This window comes from Stegodyphus dumicola, chromosome 5 (assembly GCF_044657685.1).
Source record: "Stegodyphus dumicola isolate Sdum_Otavi_A_Nest chromosome 5, ASM4465768v1".
In the NCBI taxonomy this organism is placed as follows: Eukaryota; Metazoa; Arthropoda; class Arachnida; order Araneae; family Eresidae; genus Stegodyphus; species Stegodyphus dumicola.
The window spans coordinates 160,915,074-160,939,270 of record NC_140772.1 but is presented as its reverse complement, the minus strand read 5'-3'; the positions used below and the strand labels follow the sequence as shown (position 1 = coordinate 160,939,270).

Genomic DNA, 24,197 nt, shown 5'->3' with positions numbered 1-24,197 from the left:
TGCTTTTATTTTCTTTAAATGTACATCGTCAAATAAATACATAAATTTTTAGATTTCGGAAGTGTTGCACCAACAATAAATATCATTAACTGAACATTTACTACTTTATAAACACATAAATTAAATGGTTTAGAAATTAACATTTATTTTTTAATGCATTTGTACACATATGAATTCGAAGTACAGGATAAGGAAAAAGCTATTTAGTACAATCAAATCAGTTCCTCCTGTTAATAAGGGCACCGCCCTCTCCACAATTCGATCGATTCAATCCCACCATGCCTTGCTCTCCCTGTCTTCCCACATCCGTGCTCCCAGCATTCCCTGCATGGCGTCAGTGTAACACAGTGAAGCCGGCAACACATCCGTTTCAACATGTTACATCCAGGTCAGTTATATAATTGCTCATATGTAACAGTAAATATTTAAACACATACAATTTTCGTCCGTGTAATGTGTTACATGCTAATATCTTTTTTTTTTTTATTCCGTATGCTTTCAATCTTTGGATATCAACTTAAATCTGGAATCAGACGTAAGCAATTCAAATTTTTGTGTTCTATATATCTACTATATATGTTTCTATAGATTATAGACTATTTTTTTTAAATCTGATTTAAAAGACGTTTACAGCAGTAATTATGGAATATCTTTTTGTTTATTTATAACTACACATTTTACGATATTTAATTTTGGAAATCATAACACAAGTCATACAATCCAATCGTTAATCGTTTCGAGATGTGATCTTAAACAGAATCATATTTTCTAAACAGAATCATTGTTTGTAATTTGATTATTCAGTTGTCAGTAAAAGGTTTGGACCTCTCTATTATTACATTCTGAAAGAAATAAATGGCAGTTATCTTTTACCAAAGGAATATTTATCTTAAATTACGTAATTTTGATGATTTCATTAAGAAATATTCCATAAAACAAATCTCAGGTTTATATAGCTTAAAGCATTAATAGTTGTAGATATATAAAAACAATAACCTAAACATTATATATATATATATATATATATATATTGAAAATTTATATTCAGACAAAAAAAATTATACATATAATCACAAAAAATAATTTTTTTCTGTAAATACTTTTTCTAGTTAGTGTAATACACCCGCATTTTCATCATTTGCTAATACAGTCAAATGCATGTATACATATAATGGACATATTTATGAACTTCTTACATAACAGTAGCATTTATTTTCATAAATATAGTAATATTTCAAATGAAGGCATTTGGCTTTTAATAAGAGTTTTTAACGTCTATTTTTAATCAATACTTTCCTTCCCAGAAATGTAGAAACGAAGATGTTTGATAAACTGCTTATAGATGTTATGATATAATGTTTTCAAAAGTCTTAAAAATCGAGTTCACATGTTAGACCTATTAATCAGATTTGTTAATTAGGGTGTTACGGACGTTGCTTCTTTTAAAATATATTACTTTAAAAAATTTGAGCACTTTTAGAATCGTAATTCGTAAGTAGGATCTTGAAGAACTTTATAAAGGTTGCAAAATTTATATAATAATTAACAGTGTTAATTTAAATCCTGTTACTTCTACCTCTAGATTATCATTTTGACGCATATGTGATTTTGAGGTTCTAAGGTATATAATAAGCTTATTCTGTTGAAATTTTGTTATTAAACTTCGAATTCATAAAATTTTGTTCAAATTAATTTTTTCAGTTTTATAACAACAAAGCAACGCACAAATGTTTAGTATTTATTACATTGTTTAATTTAACTAAGTAGTAAATACTCATAAGTTTTAAGCAAAGGGAGAATTTATTATTGTTCTCTTTATCATTTACTGACGAATTTAAAAATTCATTATTTATTGCCGTGGTGATTAGTGAAATTACATCCTTTCTCAGTGCTGTCACTTTGGATTTTAAAATAGTTCTTTCTTTGAAATGTATCATCACGCAGTGTGATTGAAAAATACAGCAATGCGACTAATGTTTTTCTAATTCTTTTTTACATAAAATAATAAAACATTTTAGCATTGAAGATAAATTTTAAAAAGCCAAACTAAATAAAAACATGTTTTTTTCCCGAAAACATTAGTTCACCTATTAACTTTAATTTGCTTTGTAAATGCTGTTCATATATGAGAATTCTTTTCTTATTTTTAAAATTAGCGCTAATTATTAAAATTTGTTTAATCTCTTTTCATATGTGAAAAAATAAAATAATAAATAGTACAAGATAATAAATAAAATACCAAATAAATAAATAATAAAACTCCTTCATAAATAATGAATAAAAAGATTATTTCTAAGTCTTATTCAAAGATTTACATAAAAGGACACTGTCAAAATTCAGTTAATGTAAAAAAAGATGGGAATAAAAAAGTATGAATTATTTTACAGCACATTTTATTTCAGTTTATATTTTCAGCTGCCGTACACGAGCTCATTTAATAGGACCTCGCATTAAAAAATCAAATAGATACATTGTTAAAATTAACAGGAATGATTACGTCTGAAATTTAGAATACAAATCAAAATATTAACTGAACTGATTATTTTTCATCATAAACCGTTAAATCTTGTAGAGTAAATCTTGTAAAGTAAATCTTGTAGAGTTTTTACAAAGATTGAAACTTTTTCTGCGATTTAAAACTAGAAATTGTTAGATTGTTAGAATAAATTTATTTTAAGAAAGAAACGAATAAAAAATAATGTAAAATAATAATAAAAAAATAAATATTTTAGTTCAAAAAATTTTAAATAGGCAAAACATATTCATATTAGCAAATCAGTTAATTAACTACGTCATAAATTATTGTGTGATAACTTGCTTCAATTCAGTGGAAACAACAATATCTTACGATTTACAGTTTCAGTTAGAAAGAACTTTCCTTACATTTTATACATTATATATAATTTTACATAGCGCTTTAGAATTAATAAATTAAATAAATAATAACAGGAAATTTAAGTGGTAATACTTCCTGATAACCAGAATTTACAAAAAAAAAAAAAAAAAAAAAAACCCTCATCAAAAATTATTTTGCAGAACACTCTAATCAATGTTTAAAGAATCTGATTTTTGCAGAAAAAAATAGCTGAACACATTTTCATTAAACTTTTTTAAATTTAATAATAACATTCCTAAAAAGAATAATTAGAAAAAAATCATAACAGATCCGTTTGCGTAATCGAATAAATGAAATTAATCTGCATAGTTTAAAGCAGGGATGGGCCAACTACTGCCCGCCGAAAGGTTCTATCCGGCCCGCGGATAGAATTTCAATTTACCGGTCTGAGGCAAATTAAAAGAAATATATTATATATCCATTAAACTACTTTGTTTAAATATTATTTTTTTCCTTCCTTTTTTTTTAAAGTACTGATTATCTTTTCACTTTCTCTATTTTTGTTGTACAAAACGCAAATCGACGGAAATAGCAAGCACAGACAGCTTTCAATCGGTTTTCAAGTGTTAAAAGCGGAAGTTCGTTGTTAATTATAGCTGTAGATTGGCGCCAACAAGCGTTATCTCTTTCTCGGGGAGCAGATATACAGGAATCCCATATAAGTGAATTAGACCTCTTAGAGAAAACTTAACTTAAAACTTAATAAGAAAACGTAATCTGTTTGCTGGGCATCTAGCTAAGAACGACTTGTCTCATTTCCCGAGGTTAAATTCAATACCCTGAGTAAATGAAGAGAAGCTTAAGAGTTATGAAGATGGCTTGAAAAAAACTGCATTTTGAGTTTGAACACAGATTTCAAGTTTTCTGTGCTATTCAAACAGAATTGGATATTTTTACCATGCCTTTCAACGTAAAATGTGAAGCAGCGAAATCAGATTTGCAGCTTAAATTAATTGAATTGCAATCTAACAGTCATATCAAGCAGTTGTTTCTAAATAATCCAAAGTAGAGTTTTATAAATCTTATCGAAAGTAAGTTTCTCAAATTTAATATCTCACGCCAAGAAAATCAGTTCTATGTTTGTTTCATCTTATGTGAACAAATGTTTTCAACTATGAACCCTAGAAAGAATTATTTCAGAATTAGAGTGACAGATGAGCATTTAGCCTCGTTCCTTAGAATCAGTACATCTCACTTCGAAGCTCAATATAAGGAACTTTTAAAAATGAAATCGCAATTTCATTCATCTCATTAATATATTTATATTGTATTACATGTATGTTGTTTTTAAAATTTTAGTAAAACTTATCTTGGCCCGCCAAACTTTTTTTTTCCGATTTTTGGCCCGCGACCGAAAACGTTTGCCCATTCCTGGTTTAAAGGAAGAAAAGTGCAATATATTTTAGTGATTTTAATAAGTAAAGCTGAGAATCTTGTCAGATATCAGAACCTTGGAGAAATCTAAGAATTCACTGATTGTCAGTGACTATTTTATTTCTCACATAATAAGAAATAAAATTTCAATTAAAAACAAAAGATTCTAAATTTATAAAATTTTACTCTTATTGGGCTGGTAATTTGTTAAACTTATGTCTTTCAAACATGTTTCTTGGTTTTTGCTTACTAAATAAAAATAACATTTTTTTTAAACAGTGGTACCATTATAGGCCAAAAGTTTTGAGAGATCTAGGGTGTAAAGTAACTTTTGAATATATAATAATGTAATTGTGGGTTTCGTAGTTTTAATTTTTCCTAATAAAATTTAACATTATCTCGTAACAATCTGTTTTATCTTTCTATTTAGTGGCTGTAATAGAAAGGGAACTCTTGTTCCAGACCTAAACTTATACTTCAGAGTAAACTTTATATCTGTTTTACAGCAATAAAGGCAAGGAGGGTGTAAAGTAATAAAACAATTCCTAGTATAGTAGAACTTCTATCAATTGGGCTTGTATCATCCTAGGTTTAACTGAACTGGTAATCAGTTTAACGAAATCACTGAAAAAATTAAGTAACATTAGAAAAACACCCAAAAAAAAAATAAATAAAAAATAAAAATAAATAAATAAATAAATAAAAATTAAAAAAAAAATAAATAAAAATAAAAAAAATCAATAATCGCGATTTTTCTTAACAGAGCTTTAATCATTAACCATTATTATTACAGATTGGACGTTTAATGGTCTTCCTAATTGTGCATTAACACCAGTAAACAATGGATTCGTAAGTATTTTTCAAAGGATAAAAGGATGTGACACATAACTCGAGATGATGTTTCAGAATGGATAAATGTAGAAAACAGCAAACCAAGTTTTTAAGTTTTGAGTGAACGAAAACGCGAAGACTAATAAAAACTGTAGAAATGAAAGTGATGAAGATGGTGACGAAACAAGAAACGACAACTGAAATTCAGTATAAATTTCCTATTTTAACTATTTACATTTACTTCGGTTTCTGTGTTCAAAACAAATTAAAATTGTTAAAGTATTTAATGTTCATGTCGACCTCAGGCCGCTCGGCCAGTATAGCGGTTAGTGACGGTGACTGGATGGACCCGGCTTCGAATCCCGGATTTGGCATGCATCTTTTTAAGCGTATAGTGTCTTGCGGCAAGGGGCTCATGAGTACTATCATTTAATGATTCTACCTGTCTTCTGTCGATCTCAGACTTAAGCATAACAACAGACATCCAAACAGCAAGCAGATGTGAAAGAATCGGCAGGCTTATTTATTTCCGTAATATGAGTACTATCATTTAATTTTTTTTTTTTTTTTTGTTCATGAGACAAATATTATTCCAACTCTTATAGCCTTAAGTTATTGAAAACGGCTACAAATATTCTTTTGCTAACTTAATTACTTGATACAAGTACAAAATTAAATGAATTTAGATGAATTAAAATTTTAAAATATAAGTGTGGTAGTATTAACGTATGATAAAAACATTTACATTCGAAGAGGTCAAAAAGAAGATAATCCGTAGAAATTCTGATTTATAAAAGAGGTTTCCACTTGAAAGAAGTTTGATAAACTCTGTAAGTAATGTAATAAGTATGAGATGGAAATAAAACTAAACAAATAAACAAAAAAAAAAAAAAAATGCATATTAAAATTTGTAAAATAATTAGAATTTATAAAATAAATGTTTTTTCATTTGATCTATAACAAAATGCGCAGCATAAATGAAAATTTCTTAGGATAACGTAAAGTTGCAGTGAAGGTAACATAAGCCGTAGTCGTTTCAGAATTAAAATAGGAATATTACTCAAACAAGCTTTACTTGACTTACATATTTTTAAATACATCTCACAAATATGTATTGATATATTTTTTACCTAATTTTTCAGTTTAAAATAAAGGCAGATGTTTATGTAGGACAAACTAATTCTAAAACCTAAATTGTTATCGTTCCAAATCAGAAAAAGTTTCAGTTCTTAAATTTAAAAAAAAGTTCATTTACTGATTGAAACAAAAAAAGAGGTATTTCAAGATAACTGCATGAATGCCCTTAAAACTGTACGGATAGATATACTCAGTTGTCACTAAAATAGTGTAAAGGAAGTTATTCACTTCATACAAGAAATATTTTTGCAAGCAATCATCGAACCGAAAAATATGACATTTTTCTTTTTTTTTAGATTTGAAAAAATATCTTTGAAAAATCAAAAGCATTATGCATTTGGTTATATAAGATTAGACTTGTGAATCTCCCGCGCCTTAATTCATAAATTAGTTTTTCATAATAACCAATATCGATTGCTTAACCTCTTATCGAGCTGATTCTGCTTATCCGAACTGGAATTTCCTTTACTTTTATGCGAAAGTATAAAAGTAAAGGTAGCAGAGAAAGTATTTGAAAGACTGTTAAGTACAGTGCTGATAATTTATGACCACTGCATCAAATGACTGCAGTTTAGCTGCTATTGAAATGCATCGAAGTATTACTAAAAACACACTTTTTATTAATAGTTTGATATCGCTTGTAGAGACATTAGGATATTTGGAAGCAAGAGAGATTGAAAAATTAGCAACCGCCTTCGCCGGGAATCGAACCGCGGACCTCTGGAGTACCGGCCCAGCGTGCAGAACCACTACACCACGAAGGCAGGCTAGGAAAGCCGGAGAAATACCTTATATACTCCCCTTTCTAAAGGGCGACTGGGGATTTTAGGGCACCCAATCGCCATATCCTGGGTGTGGAAAATCCTCATCCAACACCCCTTTTAGTTCGGGCGCCACTTGTAGAATCATTAGATTAATTGGAAGAAGAAAACATGAAAAATATGCAACCGCCTTCGCCGGGAATCGAAACCACGGACCTCTGGAATACCGGCCCAGCGTGCTACCGTTACACCACGAAAGCACACAAGGAAAGTGGGAGAAAATACCTTATACTCTCATTCGCTCCTCTGCGCTGAGAAACGAATGAAGTACAATCTGAAAAAATATTAAAAATATTTCGTAACTATCTAATGATGCATCAATTTTCGGTGCCATTGCTTTATTTTTTAATTTCCTCTGCTAGCAAAAAATCTGCTAAACTTGATCTTTTAACTCCCAGTTACCAGTGCTAATTAATTTACTAGTATGCACGGATAATCGAAAACTTGTTCTTATAACATAATAAAGAATAAATAATTTTTAAAGCTTGACATATGTAATACTTTTTAAAAACGATTGCAACTGAAGTAATTAGAAACTTTGCTTTTATTTCTTCCTCCCCCCCCAAAAAGTACGTATATTTGTGACTTATGTATATTTTCAAAATTTATAGTGAATAAGGCGCGCAGATATGATGTTAAAATGGAGCTAACTGTATTAACCTACGTATATTTTTAATAGCTTTTAATATCATTTCAAGGCTTCAGCATGGTTGAGTCTTTTTATTTTTACCACCGTCTTAATTTTTCTCACTACTTTACTGTTTCATCACCAAGATATATTAGTATATCATACCAAGATGTACTGGATACAATGAGTAATTCATTGCATGCACTACATCTTAGTATAATGAAATCCTATAGTCTAGTCTTTCTGCAGCCACTGACCAATGTTTTCTTTGCTTAAATTTTTAAAAACCTTGAACCTCCAAAGTAACTCCAACAAGATATAATGCCATTATCTATTCATCGGCATAACTTGCTTCGATTATAGTATCAGCGATCATATTTTTTTTTCGCTCAAAGGGGCGTCAGACCCAAAGGGCTATTAGTCTCAAAACAGCATTTTGCGTCGTTTGCACTTTCCTGCGTTGATTTACTTTTCAAACTGTTGCCACCAAATATTATCGCCATGTATTATAATTAAAGAAACTAAATAATGAAGAATCTGCATGAATGTTCCTAGCATTGTGAAAAAAACAACGGTACCTAGAGCCATCAAATTTTGAATAAAGTAGTCCTCCAACCAAACATGGGCACTCTGAAGCCCGAAATTTGAATTTCAAATTTGTTTTATTATCTATTTCAAATTTTGTAAAACTTTAAAGAATTTTTTTATTAACAAACTCAAAAAAAGAGCAATGGCGACACTGTACGGGACAAGGCATTTTTATTTCCAACGCGCGAGACTGTATCGAAAATTCTAAAGATATGCTGTTTTTAAATGTTGTGATATTACTATTGAACTGAATTTATGTGGTTTAAGTGCGAAGAACATGATATTTAATAAATAAAGGTAACACACGAAACGCTAAAATAAAAAACACCCTTTTGGGCGTAATATAACATCTGAGAGCTTTCAGATTTATTTGTTTTTCAACGAATAAATGGAAACTTTCGGTTTCATATGAAAGCATGAAATCCATTGTATAAAAATGCGCGAATTTTTTCTAAAACAGTCAAAATTTATTGCAAAAATTCCTGAAGTACTAGTAATGCGGTGCACAGATAATCCACAGCATGGAAATTCTGCTTATGGATAATCTAAAGTTCAGTGTGTATACGCAGTACATACATTAAAAATATGAAACATTTAAGAATTCTTATGTCTATACACTGAGAAGAATTTACATATATATCAATAATATAATAATTAACTTCACTATATGCTACATAATAAAATAATACAGAAAGCTTCTCAGTGACTTAATTAATGTCCGGTGATGAATTCGTTAAAACTAGCTTGGAAAACTGATACCCCATCAGTAAAAGAAACAAAGAAACAGAAAAAAGTATTCTAAGAAACAGACACGCAGGAAAAGCGATTGACATCACACCTAATACCTTGATAGACAAAGGTTACATGCCCAGTTTGGATTTCTGTGAGTGGCAGTCACGCTATTGAGCAATTGCGTGGCGCTAAAGTGCAAAGAGTTATCCGATGAATTAATGGAAGGTAGTCGCTCAGTTGGAACTCATATTCTCTGTGCTCCTGGCTTCTTGGTATAAAAATAAGAAGTGATGGATAAAGGAAAAGAATTTTTACAGCAGCGAAGTGAAGTCGATTTCTCATTTACCTTATGCGGGTAAGAAAGACTGAAAAAAAAAAATAAAGAAGGAGGAGGAGTATCCTGGTAAAAAGGATAGCGCGTGAAATAAAATTGTCAAAAATTATCAAATTTTTAGCAATGCCTCTTCGGAGGTTAAATAATAGTCAAAAAGATTTTTTATCTTCACTTCAGAGACTGAGAAAGCGTGCTGACGAAGTAAGTTCAACTTCTTTAAACTATTGCATTTACTAAAATTATGTAGTACGTAAATAATGCATAAGTGATAAAATTGGACCATTGTTTGCCGGTATTTCAATTGAAAAGGTTTACGATTCTCTTTGGCAATGTACAGGAATCCTTTCCACCTGAAATCAAAATGAAAGAGAGATTAAATTTTGTTAATTTTTGATTTTAAAAGTGAAGCATAACTTTTGCATTGATTAATAAATACGAAGTTGTTTAACAAACTATTTCAAAATTGTTACTTCATGTTGTGATCTTAAACGATCTCTGAGATATATTTGAATTTTATGTACAGAAATATAATTTTAGTGCATATGGATTATTAAAACTGGTACACAACCTAGCCTAATTTATTATTATAAGGTTTATGGAATCTTCTTCCTTGTATTACTGATCCTAACCCGATTTATGCACCGATACATGCTGATATGGAATAAAATGTGAAATTAGATAATTTAACGCATTGTTTGCACAATTATACACAGTAGCATCACAACTCTCTTTAGTCATTTGTAAAAGCATTAAAATCTTAGATATTTATAATACTTTTATATCTCATGCTTAAAACATATTTTCTATATCTGTAAAGGCCCACCAGCGGCCGAGCGGTAAAGTTTCTGAACAGTGGTAGTTCGGTCCGAGGTTCGAATCCCACGAACGGGCAGGCTGCACGTGTGTTTTCGTGGTTTTCCCTATGTGTAACGTGTATACGAGCCAGTTTCCCTCAGAAAGTCATCCACGAAGGCCTCCTTCCCCTTAGGCAGATAGCCCTCAAGGCTTTGTCGTAATTAAATAATCTAAACCTAACCTATATCTGTAAAGGCAAGTACAATTCATTTTCAGTCTGATACTCAAATAAAATAAAAACGCAAGCTTACCTTTGGAAAAAAGTGCATAACGAAACCAATTTCAATTCTTTTTATTTATTTCTTGTCTCTTCTTTGCAGAAATAATTACAATGTGCGAACTTCTCGTTCTTTACGTTTTGGCTTGATACTGATAGAGGAACAGACGGAAAATTTACAACCCAGTGCAGCAAATGTAATTTCCTTTGACCTTAAGAAGCATATAACAAACAATTAGCGTGTTAAAAAGCCATTAATCTAGATTCAAATCCTGTTGTATGATCTAATTCTCGAATTACTCTAATCTGAAATAATTAGAAGGACAACGATGGAGCGAAAATTTCATTAAATTAATCAACCAAGAACTGGCGTTGTTGGCGGTTTAAAAGAAGTTCATTATTCGCCACTTATTTTACTAGTTTTCCCATCCATTTTTAATTCTTAAATGCTTCTTAATGCTACTGTGTATAATTGTGCATAATTTAAAGAAAATATATTTCTTTATAATGTGATTAAGCAATCGAAACAAAATTTCAGAACTATATAAAATCAAACGACATGATTGGATGTGCATCTTTATAATAGTGCGCAATCCCATATACAACAGCATTTGATGGTTTTGGTTGAAACCAGCCGTAAGTACTGTCATACAGCAAAAAACCTAGACTACTGTGAACGAATTTCCTGAGCGCTTCTAGGCCCCATATGAAGGGATTAAAAAATTAAATTGGAAATAGCTTTTTCTTGTATAGTACCTTTTGACTTCTGTAGATATTGTACTCTCATGCCACATTTGAAATATTTGATATTTTGGAAAAAGCGCTTTTGAAATTTTATATATAGCAAATTTTAGATGCTATACATGGTAATAAAAAAAGATACGAAATGAAATTTCTTCTCAACCCTCAGTTACTTTATTATCTAAAACTACTTCAATCAGCAATTACTTTTATTTAATGATTTTCGATGATTTAGATATGAATAATCAAGTTTGTGAAAAGAATGTTGATAAAGTTCTGAACGTTATGCTAAAAATGTCAGGTTTTCGGAAAGACTGAAATATATTGTGTATTTTTGGTATAAAAACCAAAGAAATTTCTTGATGCGTTTACTCTATAATTAAAAAACTAGAAATTAAAATTTTAACGTGAACTAGAATGAAAATGTTTCACAGTTAGCCAATGGCAGATTTTATTGTATAAAACCTATATATTGAAATTACGGCGAAAAAAATTCACCAAAAAATTACAAAATAGATGCGCGTGTGTGAAACACATAGTTACAGCCAAAACAATGAATAGCCTTTATTATTATTATGTTACACCAAACTGCGGTTACTTGCCTATGGGAAGGGAAAATTTCATACAAGACTTTATAAGAGAAATAGCTGTATTTATGTTACACACGAGATTCTCATGTAGTCTGTAGGTTCACGTCGGGAATAGGTTAATTAACCGAAATTATGGCAAACCAGTGAAGGTTTTTACTTCAAAAAGGTATACACGAACAAAATTCGAAAATCTTATTCCCATTTGCCGGTATCTGAGCTCGAGAGAAACTATCAGTATTCAACGTGTTACCACTCGACCACTGATGAGCATCAGTTACGAATAGAGTTCCAGGGTTTTAAGCTATTCATTCACTATTCAGCTAAGAACCTTTTTTGTTTATCTTTATACATAAAAGTTTTTAAATGTATACCCATCAGTGGCCTAGAGGATAAAACCACTCAAAGTTGGTAGTTTGAAACGGATTCGGCTCACGCCAAATGGGTCGGCCGCATGGAATTTTCTTTGTGCCTGAATATTAGCGACTCCTCACTTCAGATTAATATTCCTTATTAGCTTCATCGTAAACAATAAACGAGTACCCTAAAGTATATATTATTAACCATTATTCTCCCCCCTGCTGGATACTCTTAGTCAAACTCCTGATGAAATACAGATTAATCTTTTTACTGTTATTAAAATTACAAATGAAATGTTTTACATCGAGATAATATTAAGAAATTCAAGCAATTATAAATTGAATAAAAAATGATATAAAGTATACAAAAACTTTTCGTAAAATATATTCCCAATATGATCAGTACATCTCAATAATATCCAAAACCATGCTAAGAGATGACAATGCTGAGAGACAATATCAAACGCTTGCCAGATGCAAAAGGACAATATCAAATGTTTCATAAACTTTAACATGAGAAAAAGCCTCATAAATACGTTTATGAAATCAAATCGCTAAATACTTCTACATATTATTCAGTTGCAATTTTTATACGTATTCATCGGTTAAGATTCGAAATTCTTTCTAAAGGAGGGGCCCACCAGCGGCCGAGCGGTAAACGAATCGCTGAACACTGGTAGTTCGGTCCGAGGTTCGAATCCCGCGAACGGGCTGGCTGCATGGGTGTTTTCGTGGTTTTCCCCATGTGTAACGTGCATACGAGCCAGTTTCCCTTAGAAAGTCCTCCACGAAGGCATCCCTCCCCTTAGGCAGATAGCCCTAGTGCGCTTTGCCATAATTAAATACACACACACACTTTCTAAAGGAGGGTATTCTAGTAACTGAACATGAAATATAAATTAATTGAAGAATCCAATAAGCATGGACACTCATCCTCACACAGTTTTGTTTTCTTCATTTAGGGTGAAATAGGTTTTGCCACCTTACCCGAGCAGGTTCATAGGAAATCGGTCAAGAAAGGTTTCGATTTCACACTCATGGTTGTCGGTAAGTACACTTTTACCATTTGGAGCTATTAAACTATCGCTCTAAGCAATTCGTATCAAAATACGTATTATTAAATTTCTGTTACTTATGAAATAATTTTATAAATTTAGTTCTTAATGAGCTGGTTAGTAAAGGTTGACTACATACACCATTGGATGTGAATTATAACCTCGGTTATAAAGCAAGAACGTCTGTAACTGCATTGTCATTGAAGAATGGCGGCACTTACCACCCATGGAAAAGAAAATCATTTCGTGAGGCTGGTGCTGAAAAGGGAGTGCGACAAATGTTAATTCCACCCCCCAGATGATCTCCGTCAAATCTTGAATTATTTTAGGTAGTTTTCGCATGATTTACTTAAATTATTTAATCCATCGTTCATTAGATGGCATTCAATTTTACATTAGATCTCTTATGCAGTAGGTTAAAACGATCCTAGAAAAGTTTAGATTATTCGAAAACTCCATATTAAATTTTAGGTATATTTGGTAACGTTTCGGAAAAAAATGTTGGCGAATAAACCTATGTTGCCTATTAAAACTAACAAATTATACAAGCAGCAGCCACCGTAGGAATAAACATTTAGTTAAATTCTTTTCTATAGTGAGAAATCGATTGGATATGTCCTTGATATCTAAAAATCATTAGCAAATTTATTAGAAAATGGTAAATAATAAGTTACAAGTGTTCTAAAAATTATATCAAACACTTCCATAATAAGCAGAAAATGCCTTAAAATAAAATTCAGAAAATGTTATTGAAATGATTCTTGGTTTATTTAAGAAGATAATTTAAATGTTTCAGTGCTTTCTGGTGTTGATACTTAATTAAATGCTTTGTTTACTGATATGCTCATATGGGAGTTTTATTTTAATATATAAATAATAATAAAATTCGATAACTAGCAATCACTTCTTTATGAAGCATAAAAATTATATTGACTAATACGAGTCTGCACAAATGTTCAGTACGTGAAAAAGATACAGCAGTAATTTTGCCTTCAAGGTGCTAGACGTTTTAAAATGTCTCTGCGTATTTATAGCACAGAAGTAACTTAATTCTTGGTCTCTTTGATCATTTTAAACTATTTTCTTCTTATTAATCTATGATACGAATCAAATATTTTCGATGAAATAAAACTGGGAGATGTGAAAATTATTTTGTTTGCTTTTGTAAGTGCTGATATTTATTTTGGATATTTTGACTATTACAAAAATCTTGTACTTTTAAACAAAAAACATTAATATTGAATTATAAAATGCAATTTAGTCTTTGAAATCCTTCATCATTCCAATCAATTCTTCCTAAAAAGCAAATTTGATTAGACAGAGAATTCAGTTATTAAATATAATGCTCAAAATGGTATGTTAATACTATCTAGACTCCTTAAATATGGACAACGTTTCTTCAAATGATGTAGGTAATGATGTTACGAGTACACATATCAATTCAGGCCCACCAGCGGCGAGCAATAAAGTCGCCGAACACTGGTAATTTGGTCTGAAGGTTCCAATCCAGATGAACGGGTTGGCTGCAGAGCGTTTTCGTGGTTTTCCTTATGCGTAACATGTATACGAGCCAGTTTACCTTAGAAAGTCCTCCATAAAGGCAAATAGTGCTCATGTGCTTTTGTCATAATTAAATAAACTAAACCAAACCACATAATAATTCTCTTAACCTGAAATACAATTTTAATAGAAAGGCTCAAAGAAATAAGCGTGAAACTAACATATACATGCTTCATAAATTTTTATATGCAATATAAATCTGTAAATGTTTAAAAGAAATCCGAAAGATAAATGTTTGGAAGCTAATAACGGTAAGAAATTTTCGGTTCTGAACATTTTCCTCGGTTGAAAGCCTTCGAAATGCACAAAATTATGAAATTCTTAAACAGTAGGAAAGTACCGTTGATCATTGATCTTCAATGGATTATACTGGTCGGCTCAGGTACGGATTTTTTCAAGTAGTTTCCCCCCTCTCACAATCGTAGCTTAAAGCAAGCCTTTCTAATATATATCTATCTATATATATATATTAAAAAAAACTTCCCAAAATCTATTGCATAAAATAATTTTTTTCTTCAAAAATAATAATAATAATAATAATAATAATAATAAAAAGACAAAAATGTTCTTAGCAATATACGCAAACATGAAGTGAATTAGTAACATCATCGAAGTTTGCTCCAGAGTTGCTACTAAGGTGTATCCATTATAAACCAAAGATTTGGTTCAAATCTCAAAAAGCACATTTTTTTAACATTATTACTAATATTTTAATGCTTCGCAAAGAAAACTATCAATTCTTTATTGGTAATATTAGGGAAGTCCTCTGAAGAGAAGTTTATCCGGATTCATTCCTTGATAAATCATCAACAAGCAATGTTTGTAAAACTAAACCTGAAATTTGCATTGACTTCCAGATAAGCAAACCGACCACCAGCCAAGTGCAATGAGATAGCAAGTGCAATGAGATAGCCAAGGTGCAATGAGATAGACCACCAGCCAAGTGCAATGAACATTAGTAGTTCGATCCCGATTCAAATTCTAGGGAATCTACATGGGAATTTCGTGATTTTCCGCATATATTACATTAGTATGAGCCAGGCCCTTTTAGAAATTCATCCATGAAGGTGTCTTTCTTAAGCAAATAACCCTAATGTGCTTTGCCGTAATCAAATAAATCCATATTTCACCAGATTTTTGACAAAAAGATCTAGAAATTTTGGTATGTGTTTTAAAATACTTTTTTTTTAAAACTTTAAAAGAAACGGTAAAAATCCTGTTGATGTTTTTAACTTTAAAAACACCATTATTTATTAATTTATTATGCGAGATACCAAAATATTTTATTTATTTTTAAAGTACGGATTTATGAACCCTGTATGCATTTATTGCAAAGGAGCTCAAACGTGTCAGTTGCTCTGAGAATTTGTGCACGTCTGTAAGCTCACGTCGCAGCCCAAGGCCCTAAGAACTAAAAATGTATTTACGATCTTAGTGAATGAAGGATGGCTAAGAGGTTTTTTTTATAATAACGGAAGAACTATTGCAAGCTCACTGGACATAAACCAGTTAATTACGGCGTTTCGTGCTTAGAAGCAAGAAATATTAAAATTTAATATAAAGAAACAAACTGTCTAAAGCAGGAATTCCGAAACTTTTCAAATTTTGTACCACATAAATATGTAACAAAAATATATGCACCACCATAAAAGCATTTCGCTAGTAAAAATCAATCCCTCCTATCCTATGTAATCAAAGAACAAAACCCTTTAAATTTATTTATTTAATTATACTCGTAAATGGAACTTTTAAATGCTAATAAAATATGGTACTTTTCCGTTTTACCGGCGCAAGCGATAAAGTCGCTAATAATGGTGCAACCGATGCCAAACGGAATATTCTCGCTGGTAACCTTTTACGCCTCATTTTCAAAACAAGTCGCAGCTTTTTCTTAGATTGATTGTTTCTTTCAATACTGACATATAATTACATAGAATTTTTATCAGATAGTTCAGTTTTATGTCCAAGGCCATTTTCGGTAATTAAGTCAATTAGGATGCAATCACAGCGCTTACCCGAAGCCGAAAATATAGAAAAGGTAAAGTCAAGAGTTAAATTCATCAATTCTAATGAGAATGCATTAGCGAAGTAAAGTACTGCAGTTTTACATAATTTCTGAGTAAGCTATTCGTACGAATTGAAATATTTTTTGCATTTAAACTTGTGTTCCAAATTAAGATTTAACTTGAAATTAATGTAGATAATTACTGAAAGCATTAGATTTTTGTAGAGAGTAGTTTACGTGAGAAGAGATCGCTTCGGGTCACGTGATATGAACCATGATAGAGTAGTAAATTCTTAAATTAATGTCTTTTTACAAATTTATTGTCTTTATTTATCGGTTTTTTATAAAATTTTAAGCGATATTAAAATGTTTATGCCTTTAAAAAAAGAATTCTTAAAACTAACATTTTTTTAAATATTTTTTATGTGTATACTGTATGTTGACGCCAATAAAGTCTGCTTGGCGAGATTTGCGCCGGCGAAACGGAAAAGTACCTAAAATATAAATTAGTATACTACGAGTATACTGGAGTGCCGCTACGAATCTTGGAAATCGTAACGTCGGAAAATATTAAGGTCTTGGAAAAGTCGTCATTTCAGCATTAAAGCTAGAGCCGTAAAATTGAGAAACTTGAAAAATGTATGCGTTTCTGAATAATAAAGATCAAAACAAAATGTAAAAAGGAGCGCAATTTTACATTCACTTATTTTTTTCTGTAAAAATTGTACCACTAAAACTATTGTAATGTACCACTAGTGGTACATATACCGCAGTTTGAGAACCGGTGGTCTAAAGTGAAAGACAGAAAAGATATGATAATATATTGCGGTTTTATGGGGTCTCATACACCTTAAAACCCATAAGATGTTCGAATATGTGACTGTTGCAAGAATTGGGATAACTTATTTATTTTAAAAGCAATTACTACCAACTTTTTACAGCTGACTACATAATATAGCTGCTTTCTGAAATAGTCATCAGAAAGTTTGTGTTGCCACAAATATTTTTATAATTTAATCCGCTTTGTGACAACATTTTTCGTCACGTTTCCAACTTGCGTGCACAGTTTAAAACATTCTGTTTCATAATTTAATTCCATATTTAATATATAGCTTTTATAACATTTGGAAACGACTGTGAACCTAAAATTCTAAAAGTTTCATGTTAAATTTTTATTTTATTTTGCGTTGAGTTTATAAAATTTATTGGTACTTTTCCGTTTCGCCGGCGCAAATCTCGCCAAGCAGACTTTATTGGTGACAACATACAGTATACTCATAAAAAATATTAAAAAAAAAATGTTAGTTCTAAGAATTCTTTTTTTGAAGGCATAAAAATTTTAATATCGCTTAAAATTTTATAAAAAGGCAATAAATAAAGACAATAAATTTGTAAAAAGACATTAATTTAAGAATTTACTATGCTTTCATGGTTAAACATCCTGATTCGCCGGTTCATATCACGTGACCCCAAGCGATCTCATCTCACGTAAACTACTCTACAAAAATCTAATGCTCTCAGTAATTATCTACATTAATTTCAAGTTAAATCTTAATTTGGAACACAAGTTGAAATGCAAGAAATATTTCAATTCGTACGAATAGCTTACTCAGAAATTATGTATAACCGCAGTGCTTTACTTCGCTAATGCATTCTCATTAGAATTGATGAATTTAACCCTTGAATTTACCTATTCTATATTTTCGGTTTCGGGTAAGCGCTGTGATTGCATCCTAATTGACTTAATTACTGAAAATGACCTTAGACATAAAACTGAACTATCTGATAAAAATTCTATGTAATTTTATGCTAGTATTGAAAGAAACAATCAATCTGATAAGAAAAAGTTGGGACTTGTTTTGAAAATGAGGCGTAAAAGGTTACCAGCGAGAATATTCCGTTTCGCATCGGTTGTACCATTATTGGCGATTTTATCGCTTGCGCCGGCAAAACGGAAAAGTACCAATTTATTTTATTAAAAAAAAATTTGTAATGTTTTCGTCCATAAAATTTTTCAATATTAAAATATTCATCAGTGTAGTGTCGCTTCAGTTCCGTTAAGTTTCTAATTAAATTTAGTTAAAGCAGAATGGCAACACCTTCTAGTCTCCGCGAAGAACGAAGTAAACAAACTTCGAGTTTTTGTCACGCGATGCTACGTGCATGTAAAATGTAAATAAATCTTATGAATAAGAATCTATAACATCGTAAGGAATAAAATATTGGTTCCATTGGAGTCAGAGAAGTGTTATTTTTCTGTATTTGCACACCAGACACTTCACTGGTGTATCCCGGCGTGATCGAATTCTACAATGGCTGACGAAGACGAAACCGAAATTAAAGCAACAACTGCATCTGTCGCCAAGGTAAGCGTTAAAGTTCCTCCTTTTTGGAAGCCAGATCCTAAAATATGGTTAGTTAATATAATAGGCATGGATTTTCTTGCAAATTTTAACCTTTTGGTAGATTCTAAAAATCGCAAGTTGATTGATGGTACTACATTCTTAACAACCAATGGAACTCCTTGTTTTCAAAATAACAATAATAATATTCCGATTTTAAATGCCGTAAATGATCCATATAAACGTATCATTAACAATTTTCCGGATTTGTTAAAACTGAATGTAGTTAATAATAAAGTTAAAAATCATAACATTGAACATTATACCGAAACCAGAGGTCCACCAGTTTTCGCTAAAGCCAGGAGACTGTCAGCTGAGAAACTTAAAGCGGCTAAAAAGGAGTTTGAATTTATGCTCCAAATGGGTTTATGCAGGCCATCCAAAAGTAACTGGTCGAGCTCACTACATCTCGCTATGAAGAAATCAGGTGATTGGAGACCTTGTGGGGACTATCGAGCGTTAAACAACGTCACGATTCCTGATAGATACCCTCTAACATTTTTAACAGATTGCAGTTCCATTTTAGCTGGAAAAAGAGTTTTCTCATCCATAGACCTCATTAGAGCGTACCAACAAATTCCAGGTCGCGAAGAAGATATACCGAAAACGGCCATTCTCACTCCCTTTGGCTTATTCGAGTTCCCATTCATGACGTTTGGCCTACGAAATGCGGCCCAAACGTTCCAACGTTTCATTAACAGTGTGTTGAATGGACTAAAATTCGTGTTTTGCTATTTGGATGATATTCTAATAGCCTCTCCAGATGAAGAAATTCACCAAAAACATCTACGAGCAGTCCTTGAGAGACTAAACGAATATGGCCCGTGTAAAGCCTATGCGGCAAAGTGTAAATTTGGTCAAACAAAACTTGCATTCCTGGAATACGAAGTGTCAGCTGAAGGACTTAAACCTCTTTCAACGAAAGTTGATGCCATCAAAAATTTTCCAGAACCAAAGTCATTTACTAGTTTAAGACGATTTTTAGGTATGGTGAATTTTTATCACAGATTCATACCAAATTGTGCAAAACTGCAACAACCTTTAACAACATTGCTCAGTGGTATTAAAAAGAACTGCAGAAAAGAAATAACCTGGACTGCAGAAACAAGAAACGCCTTCCAGATCTTAAAAGATGCACTTATTCATGCCACCAACTTAACTCACCCATCCGAAAAGGCTGAAATATCGCTAACAACTGATGCTTCCGATACTGCCATTGGAGCCGTTTTACATCAGATTGTGAATAATGCAAAACAACCCTTAAGTTTCTTTTCCCGAAATTTGACATCAGCACAACAAAAATATAGTGCCTACGACAGAGAACACTTAGCCATCTATACAGCAGTAAAACATTTCAAATACATCTTAGAAGGGCGAACTTTTGCAATATATACGGATCACAAACCACTAACATTTCCTTTCCAACAAAATTTGGAAAAAGCTTCGCCACGACAAGCTAGACAACTGTCATATATTGACCAGTTCTCAACCGATATCCGATTCATACAAGGGCATGAAAATACCGTCGCTGACGCTTTCTCTCGCATAGACACCATTTCTGTATTATCTGCAATAGACTTACAAACTATAGTAGACTGTCAAGAAAATGACGACTTGGAGACACTAAAAAACAACCCAAACTTAAAAATCCTACAGATCCCTATACCGGACAGCGACAAGAAAATTTACTGTGATATTTCTACAAATTATAATCGACCATACATCCCTGCAAAGTTTCGGCAGAAAATATTTTCTTCAATCCATAATTTATCTCATCCTGGAATAAGATCCACGATAAAATTGATAACACGACGTTTCATATGGCCCAATATGAATAAAGACTGCCAACTATGGACTAGAGCATGTTTATCTTGCCAAAGATCTAAAGTTCACAGACATACACATTCATATTTGGGAGAATTCAAAGTACCTCCACACAGATTCCAGCATTTAAACATAGATCTGATGGGTCCGCTACTTCCTTGCAAAGGATTCAAATATCTTCTTACCATCATCGATCGTTATACACGATGGATCGAAGGGTACCGTTAGAAGATCAATCAGCAGAATCTATTGCTAAAGCTTTGATTTATACTTGGTTTTCACGCTTCGGAATTCCGAATCGCATAACATCTGACCAAGGTCGGCAATTTGATAGCCAACTTTTTCAAGCTTTAGGAAAATATCTTGGTTTTCATACAAACACTACAACTGCGTACCATCCACAGGCAAATGGCCTGATCGAAAGACAACACCGAACTTTAAAAGCAAATCTCAAATGTCATTTACTCGAATCGCCCACCAGCGGCCGAGCGGTAAAGTCGCTAAACACTGGTAGTTCGGTCCGAGGTTCGAATCCCGCGAACGGGCTGGCTGCATGGGAGTTTTCGTGGTTTTCCCCATGTGTAACGTGTATACGAGCCAGTTTCCCTTAAAAAGTCCTCCACGAAGGCATCCCTCCTCTTAGGCAGATAGCCCTCGAGGCTTTGCCATACTCACGAACACACATTTACTCGAATCAAAATCATGGCTGGAAGCATTGCCTTTCGTTCTTTTAGGCATAAGATCTGCCATCAAGGAAGACTTAGGTTGCTCATCCGCAGAACTTGTATACGGAACTCCTTTAGCATTACCTTGTGAATTCTTTTCAACAGTACCTCATATGAAACAGTCTGAATTTTCTCAAAACCTTCAGAAAATAATAAGAGCTATGAAGCCAAGTTCTACCATTACCCATGGAAATAGAACAGTCTTTGTTTCGAAACATCTTTCCAACTGTTCTCACGTATTCCTATACAACAACATTAATAATTCGTCGCTACAGCCTGTCTATCTTGGACCGTATCCTGTAAGAGCAAGAAAGGATAAGTACTTCGATATTGAAATCCAAGGAAAAGTTAAAAGAGTTTCAATAGACAGACTAAAGCCATGTTTCCTAGTGCAAGATTCTGATATTCCTTTTCAAAACTCCCATTCCAAAGAAGCGGAACTTGGGAAACACCTGCACTCAAGAACACTGAAGAAAATTCAGAAACTCATCATGAAACGAAGACTACTAGAACCGGCAGACATGTGAAGTTCCCCAGTCACTTTAAAGATTATCTTCCATAATCGCTGTCACTAGGAAGGGTGTGTGTAGTGTCGCTTCAGTTCCGTTAAGTTTCTAATTAAATTTAGTTAAAGCGGAATGGCAACACCTTCTAGTCTCCGCGAAGAACGAAGTAAACAAACTTCGAGTTTTTGTCACGCGATGCTACGTGCATGTAAAATGTAAATAAATCTTATGAATAAGAATCTATAACATCGTAAGGAAAAAAATATTGGTTCCATTGGAGTCAGAGAAGTGTTATTTTTCTATATTTGCACACCAGACACTTCAATCAGATTGTTGGTTCAGTTAGAAAATAGTGCCCATATAAAGAATTCCATCAAATTTCAAATATGTACCATTAGCCATTTTTAAAATATCATGCGCTCAAGGTGGAAACATGGTGAAATATTTTGTCACAAAGAGGATTAAATTACAAAAATGTTTATGGCAACGCAAACTTTCTGGTTACTAGTTTCCAAAGCAGCTATATTATGTAGTTAGCTGTAAAAAGTTGGAAGTAATTGCTTTTAAAATAAATAAAATATCCCAATTCTTGCAACAGTCACATATTTGAAGATCATGACGGGTTTAAGGTGTAGGAGTCCCCTTATGTCATAAAACTGAGAACACAACTTTTACGATAAAAAATAAAGTGATTTTAAGGTAAACTAAATTGCATATTTTTAGGTAAATTTTTAAGGCATAATATTGTAAAATATCTAAAGCATTAGTAGAAGTGTTGTGTAGAATGTAATAAATTGGAGTATGCTCATTGTACTATGATTCTGAACTAATAAGTGGACTGTATAGCAAAAGCACTAACTAATTTATTTACAGTAACTAACTATTCAGATCTAATACATGCTCTGGCATGTTGCTTAGCCTAATCCAGATGGCCAAGTGAGAGTTTCTCTACTTATCCAATAGGTGGCGCTATATTCTAACTTAACATGCCGCCGCCCGTTGAAATTACAAATTTCAACATGTAAATTACAAATTACTAACATACATACAATTTAACAAATCAAGAACAACTAATTCTACAATACAATATGAAAGCTAATAGATAATCTTTCATCATGAATATAATATAAAATAATGTAACATTTTAAGAACATAAACATTCACTATGCTACAATCGAACTTATTCTTTAAACAATTCCATTTTAATGTAAGCACAATTTTCAATAAGAACATAATAATGTAAACTAAGCATTATTATCCTGGATAGGTAATAAACAAATTTTACTAATACATCGAATATACACACCATTTGATGTTTTCACTTTAACAACTCTGGCCTTATTATCATTACCAGGTAAAACTTCTAGAATTCTTGCTAAAGACCATTTAAATGGCAGAAGATTATCTTCCTTTAACACAACTAACATACCTGCCTTTAAATTTTCTTTATTAATAAACCATTTGGTGCGTTGTTGTAGATGATTTAAATAATCAGTTTGCCGTTTCCAAATAACTTGAATGAACTTGGTAATAACTTGCCATTTAGACAGTCTATTATCTGTAAGATGAGACAAATCTGGTTCAGGATATGAAGTAATGGAACGTCCAATTAAAAAATGACCTGGCGTTAAGGCTTCAAAGTCATTTGCATCTGTTGATAAGGGTAAAATTGGACGAGAATTGAGAATACCTTCAATCTGTGTGACAACAGTCCAAAATTCTTCTAAAGTTAATTTATAACTGCTGATTGTACGCTGAAGATGGTATTTAAATGACTTAATACCTGCTTCCCATAAACCACCGAAATTTGGTGCTCTAGGTGGAATTAGTTTCCAATTTATACCTTCAGATGTTAAGAAATCTGCTATATCAGAATTAGATTTAAGGACTAAACTATGCAATTTTTTCAGTTCTGATTTTGCACCAACCATATTAGTACCGTTATCTGACATTATGGTATTACATTTTCCACGTCTAGCAATAAATCTTTTAATAGTAGCAAGTAATGAATCTGTGCTTA

General features: G+C 32.0%; 1 protein-coding gene across 2 annotated transcripts in view; it reads left to right on the top strand.

The window, feature by feature from the left end:
• LOC118190523 (septin-2-like) overlaps positions 1 to 24,197 on the top strand; it is a 72,456-nt gene that overhangs the window by 2,625 nt on the left and 45,634 nt on the right. The window contains exons 1-2 of one of the 2 annotated variants that reach the window (XM_035361250.2): positions 9,225 to 9,542; positions 13,063 to 13,147. In XM_035361250.2, coding sequence (XP_035217141.1) covers positions 9,465 to 9,542; positions 13,063 to 13,147 — 163 coding nt within the window. In that variant the 5' untranslated portion in view covers positions 9,225 to 9,464. Of the gene's footprint in view, positions 1 to 9,224; positions 9,543 to 13,062; positions 13,148 to 24,197 lie in introns of those variants that run through there. The other variant, XM_035361257.2, reaches the window with a different exon arrangement.